The sequence below is a fragment of the Phaenicophaeus curvirostris genome, chromosome 2, assembly GCF_032191515.1.
Source record: "Phaenicophaeus curvirostris isolate KB17595 chromosome 2, BPBGC_Pcur_1.0, whole genome shotgun sequence".
In the NCBI taxonomy this organism is placed as follows: domain Eukaryota; kingdom Metazoa; phylum Chordata; class Aves; order Cuculiformes; family Cuculidae; genus Phaenicophaeus; species Phaenicophaeus curvirostris.
Window position 1 is genome coordinate 18,948,547 of NC_091393.1, and position 13,452 is coordinate 18,961,998.

The window sequence follows — 13,452 nt, forward strand, 5'->3', positions numbered from 1 at the left end:
GAGAACTTACCAGGAGTGAATTAAAATAGTCTTATCAGTTTATGCTTTTATTGGAAAATCCTTATAAAAGCTTCACAAATTATAAATATATTACAACACAGACATGCAGAAATTATGAATGGAATGAAATAAAGTTAAATAACATTGTTAATATTTCTCAGGTCTTTTTAAACAAGTTTGAGTAAGTTTTTTACTATTTCAGTTGAAAGAAGAATTTTTTGCTGAAATCTTCCATAAAAACTGTTAGTAACGTTAAAAATTCCTTAGAAAAAGTTGCTTCGTGAGTTCAAAGATTTTCATTGTCAATCAAAAAATCATCTAAATTGTTCTATGTATTTTTTAACAGTATATGCCATTAAGAAAGTAATTATTTTTTAATATAAAGAAGCACAGAACTAAAATACTTCTGTTAAAAAAAGACAAAATTCAAGAATAAATTGAACATACAGATTTTTATTTCATAGTGTAGTAGATAGCCAATAAAATTTTGTGATGAAAACAGTATTTTTCTCCATTTGTGGGAATAATAGATGAAGTGGCACGTCTGCTGCATGTTTACTTATTTTATGTCCTTTCAAGGTAGCTATATTTTTCTATGGGCTGGAAAAAATATGTACTACTGCAATCAAAAATGTGTCTAAATGATGCTTTATGCATTCACTTCAGTACTATTTACTTCAAAAAGGCTATAAAACATCCATAACCAAGTAGCAATGACAGGCAGAAGTAGGCTGATGAATGCCCTCCATTTTCCTTTTTGTATATTTTAATCCGACAACTGTGGTGTGGGGTTTTTTTTAAAGATGCTTACTCAAATGTTATATAGTATCACAAAAGAATAAGCTGTTCCGTCTAAGTTGTATTAGTATTCTTTTAAGTTTTAATTCACGCTAGCTTCACACCCTTTTCTGATTACCTCTTAAAACTAAGAACTGCCTATATATCTTTGAATGTTATTATATTACACAAGTTTACTTTCTCTTCCAATGTACTACTTTTCAGTGAAAACACTTGAGCAGATGAAGAAGTTGATTACAAATGGTCCTGTGGTCCTGGTCTCTGGCATTACTGTGCCTTCCAATCCCTTAATCAAACCAGACCTAGAGAAATCTTCTCTGCTGTTATTCAGTGACACTGGGGTGTTATCTGTCAAAAGAACAACTTGTGGCTATTTTGTGAGCCTGCATGTGAGTGACTGCTGTCTACTCGATGTAACCAGGTGTAGCCCAGACCACTGAACTAGCATGCCACAGCCCAAGTTACAGTTCTTTTACCTTTCTTTTTTTTTAATCAAACTTCATGCAGATACAGGTGGAGGCTGAAGTTGCAGTATTAAGATGGAGATTACACATGCTACAGATAAGAAAATTATTTGGATTGTTCACTCTGGTTCTGTCCCATTTGCAGAAATGGACCATAAACAAAACCTATTCAGAACGAAACCATCCTGAACATAACAAAGTTGTTTGTGTTGAGGGAGATATTTCAAAGCAGTACACTGGGACAGAGAATTTTTGTCCTCTATTCTGGCAACCCTTTTACAAAAATTAGAGTAGATGACAATAATGGAAGTGTTAGTTTGAGATACATTTCAGGCCTTATTTCCCAACTTTGTCACAGGCGCTGTTGTGAAACCTCTAGGAAATATTCAGGACTCATTTCAGCAAGGTCTAATGAGGAAAGTTTTTAAACAGAAAAAATCCTAGTAAGAAGAAAATACTAACTACTTTGATGTGGACTTATATTTAGACAATATACTGGAGTGACAGGAGAAATTTGTCTCTCTGGCTTTCCGCACAATTCTGTCCAAACCACTTAATTTTTGCAGTAATGACTTTTTGTGGCTAAAACTGAGCCATAGTATCCTAACTGTGGTCTTTCATGATTTCCCTACTTTCATGAAGTACTTTGAAACCCACATATGCGTAATATAACAATAAAAGTGATTGCTATCCTTATTTCAGTATCTAAAACAAGTATTGATAATTTTACTTGTTTTAATAGAGAATACAGTAAGCTTAATCATATTTATAACAATAAACATTGAATTTCAGTGGCTGTTTTTATAGTTGTTTTAATTTAATTTTGGTATGAAAATGGTGTTCAAAAGTGCTTTGGTGAACACCATAAATGCACTTCAGTCAGTCTGCTTTCAGGGGTCACGTATTATAGTCACTATAGTACAAACAGCTTGTTTATTGTGATGGATTCATTACTATCTCAATGAAAGATAAATATTTAATTCGTGCAAAATTCAACTAAGTATCTATAGTTTATCTATTGTATATCATTGAAACACAATTATGTATTTAGTATAATTCTCATTAATGTGAATATTGGAAGATATAAGTTGTAAGTATACTCTTGAAGAGCAAAAGTAGTATCTGTATAGTGCTGAAAAATCTCTTATTTTTGTTTAGAACATATTCTGGGATGTTTATACAGGTAAATGTATTATGCAAGTAATGTACTATGCAGATAAGATCTTGATCACATTTTGTCTTCATTTAAATATTGAAACTAGTTAATTTTTTTTCATCTACTGACCACCTTGAATAATTTTGATCTCTCTAATTTCCATTATTCTTCAAAATATATTATTTATTAAATAAGGTTTTAGTTTCTGGTATTGGCCCATACTCCTCAAGAAAGCTTTTCAGTCCTTTAAACTGGGTTACATTTCCCTGATATATTTAGCCAGATGCTCCATTTAAATCTTCTCTTTCTGATTCATCAAAGCATATTAAGACTTTTACACTCTCTGGAAATGAAGTTATTGATGCTAAGGAACAAAACTAAGTGAAGAAAGTTATTTTACAGTTGCATCCATTTTCTGGCCCTCATCCTCCAGCCAGAGAGCAGGGAGAACTGGCGGCTCCAGAAGTGAAAGTAAGCCTGGAGCCTTATCAAGGCTGAACTGGCAGGAACCTCACTCTCAAAGGTCTTGTCTGATGATAACTGAATGAGTCGAGCAAGGCAGGGTCAGTGATGGTGTCCAGGAGCAGCATATTGTACCAGATCACCAGTCAAAGCTACAGGGAACAGGGCAAGCCCAAGATTAGACAGGGGAGCTACTCTGAAGGTCAGTCAGAATGCAGATAAACAGTTACATGGTTGGTATGTGCATAGCTGCAGTGCTGGTCAGCCAGATACCAAGGGCAAACAGCCTCAGTTTAGATCATAGAATCATAGAATCACCAGGTTGGAAAAGACCCACTGGATCATCGAGTCCAATCATAGTCACCACTGGTTCTTCCCTCAGCTCTTTCTTGAACAGCTTCAAGGAGAGATGAGGTTTCTCAGGCCTGCCCTTTGTATTGTCTAAGTTGGTCCTGAGCTCAGACAACCAAACCTCCAAGAGGATCTGCGACTTTTATACTTGCGCTATGTAGCAGAATTCACTCATTCATAGTTAATATCTGTTTCAGGCTTTGAAGGTACTTACTGTGAAGTTAACAGTGATGAGTGCATCTCCCATCCATGCCAGAATGAAGGTCTCTGTGTGGATGGGATTAACCACTACAGGTGAGGAAAATTATTTGAAGGACAGGAATTCAGTGTGATGCATGAATGTTTATCTTCTAGTTATTCTTTTGATACTTTGATTGTATTATGTTTGCTGTCTTTCAGTAATTTAGTCTGACACATTGTTACATTGCACTCAAAATATTCTTGTGAGAAAAGACATAACGGTACACAATAAACATGGACCCAAGAACCTGTTGTAGAGGTCATTAAAATCTTAACAATCTAATAAAAATATAACAAATCTTTGCTATTAATCCAGTTACAATAATACTAATAGTCTAAGCCAAAATTAATACTAAACAGCTTCATGAAAACTATAGTTATTATTCTTATATAAGAAATCTTTCAATTACTTAGCTCTTGTCTCTGTTGTTATGATTACCCTCGCAATAGCTCTCTGGTTCATGTGATCAGTGATTTCAGTCTTCCTCAATAAGAATTGACAGTGTTACTGGAAGTTGCGGGCATCGGGAACACTTTGCCAGGGGAAGTGTGGCTCCAGGGCAAAGTAATAACCAGCTCAGGCCAAGGCAGGTTCTGAGCCCTTGCACAGTAGGGTCAACACAAAGCCTATTACCTTCAACTAACAATGACAAAAATCTTATTTCCTGGGCTGCAGTCATTGTGCTTATGAAGCTTGTTAAACTATAATACCTTGTAATGATTGAAAAAAACCATAATTTTTGAACCACCCAATTTATGCCCTTCAAAATCTGCTACATTTTTCTGGAATCGTTTTTTGTATTAAACTAAAAATTAATATAGTGACAAACTTTTTACCAGGTGCTCCTGCCAACATGGCTTTACTGGGACACTTTGTGAAGTGGAGATTAATGAATGCTTATCAAGCCCCTGCAAAAATAATGGAACTTGCTTGGATCTCATAAACAGGTTAGTCAGTACTAAATGAAAAGAAATTCCCTGATTTCCTATATATAAAGCCTGCTTACTGCCATGAGATTTGGGTGTGACCTTTAGCATATGCAAAGGTTTCTGTATTAAAATGAGGTGGGCAAATAGGTAAGCTATTTGTTTATGTGACCTGAGAGTAAGATAGGAGAGAAACTGTCCTCTGTACAACTTGTTATTTTCCTCTTTACTTTTTTAAATTATTACTTGGAATAAGAGTGAAATAGAAGAAGATTTATCTTCAGTTGCACTGCTACATCTCTCTTTCCAGCTTCCAACTATGACCTTTTCTAATGTAAATGTTTACTAAATGTTGAGTGTGAGGAAAAGAAAAATGTGTCTCATATTTGTTCCATGACACTCTACAGTTATTCAGAGACTTGTGTCAAAAGTGCATTAGCCCTTAAATAATTTCTTATACTTTCTGCTAGAATTATTGTGCACAATTTTTCTACTAATTTAAAAAATATTAAATCGCTCTGCTTGCTTGAGAAACATGGGAATGAGGAAAAAATGGTAATTATTTTAATATGGATAATTAGGGACACCAGCTTGACATCAGGATTCTCATAAAGTTTCAGAATATCGGTATAGATAATGTTGTTTGCTTCTGTTGACATACCTGATTTTCCCTTTTCTGAAGATTCATCTGTAGCTGTGCACCTGGATACTACGGCTCTCTGTGCGAGATGGATGTAAATGAGTGTGAAAATCTGCCTTGCTTGCATGGAGGAAGCTGCATCAACAGGCTTGGAGGCTATCAGTGTTTCTGTCTCCCTGGATTCACAGGTATGATCCACTCTCTACCACAGTGGAGAAGGCTATTTCACAGACTTTACATTTTTTTAATTTTATACGAATGACCTCAGCTAAATCAAGGAAAAATACACCGGTTCATCTGCTTATTATAAATCAATATTAATTCAAACAGAATTTTTATCCAATTCTTGCTAAGTAGCTCAAGAGGTTATTTACATTAAGGCTTGATCTATAACTTCTTTAGTCACCCATACATTCAGCTGAAACAAATTAAAAGAGAGATTGTATAGTGCAAAGAAAATCAATGTTTTCTGAATTCAGCCAAGAAAAAAAGTATCACCATAGATACAGAGTAAATTTTATAAACATAATAAAATACTACCTTGCCTTGTAAATTTTCTCTGAACCAGAGTAACACTTCAACTTTACTGACCTGTTGGACTGACGCTGTTGCCTTTAGCCTTAATCTTTACATTTTTACAGAACTAATGGCAAAATATTTACTGGCTTGAGCTGTAATAAATTTTCTCTAAAATGATGTTGACATTTATTTAAATGCTCTGCATGCTGCAGAACAAGTAGTTCATGTTTTGATACATCCAGCTTGAGCAATCTGAAAATGGATAGGGTCAGATGACTGTTTGCAGAAATGTTGATAGTTATCTGCCTCATATCATGTAACTTTTGCAGTCTTGCTGCATAAAATGATTATTCCTACCTTTTCCAGCCTGTGATGAGTAGCATATAATTCAGAAGATTAGAAAGAATATAATTTGCATCCACTGAACTGAAATGAATATAATTTCTCTACAGAACAAAGAACAAGTACAGTTTTGGGAATCCCTATATAGCCATATATCCTTCTTCCATTCACCACAAACTTTAGTCCACCTACTGTCAGTGTTCTTCAAAATTACCCTTGACATTTCAGGAAAAATATTCATAAAATATATTTTATATTGAGATAAAAGCCATGTCTGAGTCACGATGTCTGCTGCAAAATGGGTTTAATAAGAATACAAGGAGTTTGACTGTAGAAATATGTTTAATAATTCCTAATTTCTTCATTAGAAAGGATTCTGGATTACCAAGTCATTATTTCCTTTATTGACAGGCTTGGTAAACTTTGAATCTTTATTTTCTGGTTTCCTTTGTTTGATATTAACTAAATAATGCTAAGATCTCTTGCAAAGACCAAAGATCTCCATCCAAGAATACTGAGGGAGCTGGCAGATGTGCTTGCCAAACCCCTTTCCATCATCTTCCCGCAGTCCTGGCTGACTGGGGAAGTTCCACTTGACTGGAGGCTGGCTGATGTTGTGCCCATCTACAAGAAGTAGTAAAATGAAAACTCACTTTCAAGATAATCATGGCTTAGAGCACCTACAGATGCCAAAGACTTCCGAAGACATGCACTTCCAGTCACCTCAGAGGCTTCAAATACTCATTCTTCTCTCTCCCCTTTCCTCCTACAATCATCTTCTTTTATTCTCTGGAGGCTTAATGAACTCTGTTCCTCAGACAGCTATTTGACCCATCTTACATACTCTACCAGCTTTCACCTGCAAAAACCCTATTATGAGTTTATCTCTGATGTTTTCTGGTGTCACTAGTTCTCCACTCTCCTAGATGTTCTCCTCAAATTTTCACCCATGCTCTCTTCTTCTCCCCTGAATCTGCCCTCTTTTAGTTTAAAACCATTATACCTTGTCCTATCACAACAAACCTTTCTAAAGTCTCCATCTTTCTTATAAGCCCTCATTGAGTATTGAAAGTATGGTTCTTAATGGACCCTTTGCTTTTCCAGACTGGTTAACCCCAAATGTCTTAGCCTTTCTTCATAAGAGAGATTTTTTTTTCATCCCTCTGATCATTTTTGTGGCCCTCCTCTGGACATGCTTCAACTCATTCATGTCTTTGCTGTGCTAAGGTCTCCAGATTTGGATTCAATACTCCAGATGGGGTTCACGAGAACCAAGCAGAGGAAAAGAATCACCTCCTTTTACCTACTGGACATTCTGCTTTTTATGTAGCCCGGGATATGGTTGGCTGTGAGCACAGATTTGTTTTTTCATCTGTGAGCACAGATTTGTTTTTTCATCTATGAGCACCCCCACGTCTTTCTCTGCAGGGCTTTTCTCAAGGTATGCTAGTTGTTCCCAGTCACCTTCTTCTCCTTCTGTTGCCTCAAAATGGCTTTTAAGAGGATTCATTCCATGATCTTTCTAGGGTCTAAAGTCACCTTACTAGCCTGTAGTTATGCAGATCATACTTTTGTTTTTTGGGGGGAGGTATGTACAATGTTTGCCTTTCCTTTTCATTGGGAGCCCTCCCTCGTTTCCATGGCCAGGAAATGAATACAAGAACTGAATACAAGAATTTATGTTCATCCCAATGTTATATATGCCAGAATAGAAACCAAGTTAGATTATTGTATCTGATCTTTTTATTCAAGATCACTTTTTGTATGTGACCTTTTGACACTTTTATTTCAAAGTGTGTATTTACAGCTTCAGCAATGGAAGAAGGTAACACGGTACATATTTTCTTCTTTAAGGAAACATTTATTTTATGTGGTCTGTAAAGGTTGCTACATCATATAGCAGTTACCTGCAACTAGAAAGTTAGTGTAATGTATTTATAGCTTCAAGGTATTGAAGTTACTGAACAGCTAAGAATCCTATTTGTAAGAATGAAAAGTCTCTACAGTGCATGCAAAGTCTTTGGTCCTTATGGAGACAAAGTCAATAACTACCTATTTTTTGTACAGATTATGTTCAAAATATGTGATGCGACAACCCATTCTTAATGAGTGTCTGGCAACAGCAACTCTCACTGTGTATACAAATTAAATCTGGTGATTAGGAACTTGGATGACAATACACTCCCCTTGTTTAGTAAAATATAATTGTTTTGGGTTACAGATATGTGCCTTTAGGGAGGTCCTTGTCTTTTGGCAAAGAATATTGAAATGTGAAATGTTTGTTCTTCACATTTACTGCTGTCTAATTTGAATGTATTTAGTATAGCACTTTTAAGGTGATTTCATCAATGTATTGCACAGTTAGTTACTATTTATCTTCAGACAGCATAACCTTCTTTTTCTAGATTCATAAGAGTCAGTAAAAGAGGAATAGAACTAGATCTGCTTCTCATTTTTGACTTCTGAAAACAAACATTCTGTTATTTATGAATAGCATCAATGTAGAAGACAGTGCTTTATGCTGATAAAAATGACATTGTTCATCTAGTCATGTATAGGTTAGGGTTTATACCTATTTCCTGCTGTACTCGTTGCCTAAAGTGGTATCATGGATTGGGAGAAACTCTCAATTTGATTCTCACAGACTTTTTTCCAAGTTTCCTGCACCTTCAAAGATGGTATTAAATACAAATTAATTAAGAGTTCTGAGTATTTCCTGCTTCTTTTGCCATGCATCACCTCATATAAATTAATAATTATCTTTTATACTAAATGGAAAAAAAACAACAGAAGGAGTATTTTCAATATAAAATGTCGAGTAACTGAAACATCTATATATTCAGTCAGTTTATGTGAACTATTCCTGCTCCATATCAAGCAGATTTGGATAAGTTGGAGAATAGTTTTTAATTTGTTAGTAAAAATGGTAGAAGGTTATCCCTTAGAATCAGGCAGCTGATAGCAGTAAGCACACTATACATTGTGTTTCAAAATTTGTATGACAAAACAAAAAAATAGCTGCATCAGGATTATTTCAGCCCCAGCCTAATTGGCTCTCCTTGGAGGCATGGCATTAAAGTCAGATACAATGCCATGGCTAAGGTGTTTTTGGCCTTCTGGAGATACTGTTTTACACATTTCTTAGGAACTCTAGTACTCTATTGCATTATGCTACCTAGATAAGTTCTGGCAGCCCTTTCCTCAGATTTCTAGTTTCTGATCTCCTTTGATACCCAACTTTCTTTGTGGATTTCATGGAAAGACTGTTTGCCTTTCTCCAAGTTGTGGATTTTTCTGAGGCCTCAAAGAATATTTTTTTTCTGAGGCCTCGGCACTGGTGAGACCGCTCCTCGGCACTGGTGAGACCGCTCCTCGAATCCTGTGTTCAGTTCTGGGCCCCTCACCACAAGAAGGATGTTGAGGCTCTGGAGCGAGTCCAGAGAAGAGCAACAAAGCTGGTGAAAGGGCTGGAGAACAGGCCTTATGAGGAGCGGCTGAGAGAGCTGGGGTTGTTTAGCCTGGAGAAGAGGAGGCTGAGGGGAGACCTCATTGCTCTCTACAACTACCTGAAAGGACGTTGTAGAGAGGAGGGTGCTGGCCTCTTCTCCCAGGTGACAGGGGACAGGACAAGAGGGAATGGCCTCAAGCTCCGCCAGGGGAGGTTTAGGCTAGACGTTAGGAAAAAATTCTTTACAGAAAGGGTCATTGGGCACTGGAACAGGCTGCCCAGGGAGGTAGTTGAGTCACCTTCCCTGGAGGTGTTTAAGGCACGGGTGGACGAGGTGCTGAGGGATATGGTTTAGTGTTTGGTAGGAACGGTTGGACTCAGTGATCCGGTGGGTCTCTTCCAACCTAGTTATTCTGTGATTCTGTGATTCTGTAATATTGGCACCATTCTTGTTATTTCTGACTTGTTGCTAAAAGTGGAGATCGAAGTAATTGTAAAAGCAGTAGTAGTAGTAGTAATACACTCCTCTGGGAAACCATGCCTTACAAGAACAGATTCACTGTTAAACATTTTATCTTGATTATGGAAGTGCTGCTGTGAAGTTCTGTGGTTTATCTTAGGTTTTCGATCATGATTCTCTACGTAACACACAAGTGTCTTTCTTAGGACACATATGAGTAGGACAGGAACATTTAATAAAACTGGGACAATCCCCAGCTAAACAGATAGCAATTGAAACTTATAACATCCTTATTTGCCTTCTCATACATATAATCAATCAGATCAATGTTTCAGAGCAAAAAAGATGCAGAAACCATCCCTGAAGATTTTCTGAGCTGCTTGAAAAGCAGAATTCAAGGGATAGGAATATACAGTCAGAACATTTGAGAACTTGTGGTTAGTTGATTATATCTAGAGCTTGTCTATTATGGTAAGCTATTAGTTGAGAATTTAATCTAGCTAGAGCTTCTAAAGCCAAAAACAGTGCTTCAGATTATGCCTACAACAAATGTGAGAAAGCCCTGATGCAACTGTTAGAGCTGTTTTCTAGCTGTCACTGCTAGCTAGGAAAGTCTGTACTTTTCATCAAGTGTAACTTTGGAGAGCTTTTTGAATGTATTCAACTATGCTGCTGTGCATATTATAAAGAAGTTTCTATTCTGTAAGATTTACCAGGGCCCAGGGGATTGAAATCTCAATTTTCACACAAATTGCTGTGCTACAAATACTGTTACAAAAGAACATTTAAACTGCTTTAATGCTAGAACACCACAGAGGAACATTATACATCATAATGTCAGTCTATTCTTCTGCGATTATGTGATACTTCTTTGAACTTTTTGCAAGTTGTAAGTGTATTTTATGTATAAATATTTTATATTAAATTATTGTAGAATTTCTAAAAGTTAATGTTACAAATGAAATAAGAACATTTTAATAGCTATTTCTGATGATGTGGGGTTTTGCCGTGCACTCAAAAATTCATGACTGGGAATTAGTTAGATAAAAACATGCAATTCATCTTTTAAAAATATGTGGATGTTTCAGTCAGTTACAGGAATAAATATTTAAAGCAGAGACTGCTGAGTGATGGTTTCACTTCGCAGAACCCAACATGCTATATGTTAAAACGTATTTGCTGCTCATTTCTGAAAAGCCTGGCCATGGTAACATCATGGATTGTTTTGGTTCTCTGTAACTATGTCTGCCAGCAATCCCTGTCTTTCATCCTCAACAGGATTTGGAGGAGGAGATGACTTCATGAAGAGTATTTTGTTCCCTAAAGTTGACTGGGTTAACCTTTCATGCTAAGAATCTTATAGTTTTCTTAGTGATTGCTTTGTGCTTTTTTCCTAGTTTTTAGTAGAAAAATGGCTGGGGGAGCTCTGGGGGTCTCACTGATTACATGACTTGGAAGTATTTTTTTCCCTACAGTCAGCCTAAAGTGCTATTCTAAGTTACCAAGTTCTCATTTGAAACAAATAAAGAAGGTGTTTTTCTATGCTAATTAAATGAACCCAACATCAGTGCCTAAATGTACTACCCAAGATATAATTCTATTCTAAATAATACATTTTCTCATCACTAATTAAGATTATTTCCGGTTATTATTTCCAAGCACTTGTACTTTCTGCTTGGAGTCTCAGTGTGTGATTAGGATCAAGCTAAATCTTACCTTTTTGCATACTTTCTTTTCGGATATTTTTGGGTAAGGGGTGAGGTTGAATTTGGCAAGTGTTATAAAATCACGTAAGGATATTTAAAATTATTAGGTTATGATGAAATACATGCATATATGTAATTTTGCTTATAGTCTTGATTAAATTCTTGTTGCATTGTCACCTGCTTCTGTGCATCTATTTTATCTATTTGATCCCATGCATTTTGCCAGTAATCAGGCTACCAGATCAAGCTAAGAGGGCAAATATTATTGAATCAGAATAATGCAGGTTGGAAGGGACCTTGTAAGGTCCGTAGTCCAACCTCTTTCTGGAAGCAGTATTAGATATGGGATCATACAAAGCTGCTCAGGGTTTTGTCCAGTTGGGTCTGGAAAACTCCCAGGGACAGAATTGCTCTCATTTCTGACAGGTCAATTGAACTGTAATGTGAATAATGCATTACTTTATACAGTGGTATGTGTGATTCTTTGTGTTCCAAGGAGAAAAATATGAGTTGAGGTTTTAGCTATACAGTAAACTTAGGGTTTAGTTATCATTTGACTGCAAAAATACGTAAGTGCTTCAGTTTTAAATAAGACTGTTACAAAGTACATAAAAAATACCTAATAGAGAAGAAAATCAAAAGGTGTAATAATAATCATAATATTAGTATATTCTCAAGGCATTTAGGTTATAGACTGATAAGTAAAGGTGAATATATATTTTTTACACAAAGCTATACTTATTTTAGAGTAATTCTAGAACACCTTTTACTCCTTGTTCTTGATGCCTTTACCAAATAGTATAGCTCTTCATTTTTCCTTTATTTTAATATCATTTTTACACACCATTTTATTTTACAGTGTTAAAATTAAAATGGCCAATAAACAGTGACTATGTTGAGAAAATAATGAATATTTCTCTGTAAGATTATGTGTGTGCTTATATTAATATAGAGATGCAATATATGAAATATATGTTATACATACAATGCAATATACAAATACAGTTCTTTTCTCTATATCGAACTCTACTAGTTCAAATGAGAGATACTTGGCTTCTTAGAAATTTCTCTTTCAGATACAAGTTTTCAGTTAGCTTTTTGTTTTAAAAGTTTTTCTTAATAAAGAAATTTCTCATACTATAACTTAAGTTCTTAAAATCATAGTTAAAATGTCTTAAACATTGAATTTGTATTTGCCAGCTTTCCCAGCTCCTCTGGCAATATTGGCAAGTCTGACACTTTTGTCATGATGTTTCCAGTATTTGGACATGAATTAATAGATTTTACTTGCCTTGTCTTCAGATTTATCTTGTTCGCCATCCCTTTTTGTGAGTTTATACATGTGCGAACTCAATCATAACTCTGAACTGTGATATCTACAGATATAGGTTGATTTTATCATTTTGTAATCCAGCAATCTGTGCTGACCTGGCAGTGCAAGTGAAAGGTACAAAGGGAAACCCAGGCAGAACTCAGGACCAGGCGATGAAGAAAGTATCAACATCACATTCTTTCAGGCAAAGAAAAGAAAGAAATCCACCACCAGGCATATCACAGCCCTCCTGGCAAAGATGTTGTGATGCTGGCAAATCCTTGCAATGTCCTTCCTCCACTCCAGACTCCAGCATCACACTTCAGACCCACAGACACATTTGAAGCATCAGCACATCACCAGTGCAAAGGGTTGGTAGGATACAGGAGAGGTTTGGCGGGACTTCTCATATAACCTTTTTAACAATTTTGATGTTGATGCTTTTCAGTACTGATAATTTTGACTGTTAAAACATTAATAGAACTGTCATTAAATTCTGGACTTCTAGATAGTGTGTTCCCTTTTATCTGTCACAAAATTATCAGTTTTTCAGTTGCTACTTTTTTAGTAGAAGTTGTTCAGTCACTAGATCTGATGCTTGATCTGATGCTATGACTAAGCACAGCA

At 35.9% G+C, this 13,452-nt stretch overlaps 1 protein-coding gene across 3 annotated transcripts in view; it reads left to right on the forward strand.

Moving 5' to 3' along the window:
- Positions 1 to 13,452, forward strand: part of EYS (eyes shut homolog) — a 774,985-nt gene that overhangs the window by 304,460 nt on the left and 457,073 nt on the right. For all 3 annotated transcript variants that reach the window (XM_069851470.1, XM_069851468.1, XM_069851469.1), the window contains 3 exons: positions 3,429 to 3,525; positions 4,312 to 4,419; positions 5,081 to 5,226. In XM_069851470.1, coding sequence (XP_069707571.1) covers positions 3,429 to 3,525; positions 4,312 to 4,419; positions 5,081 to 5,226 — 351 coding nt within the window. The remainder of the gene's footprint in view (positions 1 to 3,428; positions 3,526 to 4,311; positions 4,420 to 5,080; positions 5,227 to 13,452) is intronic.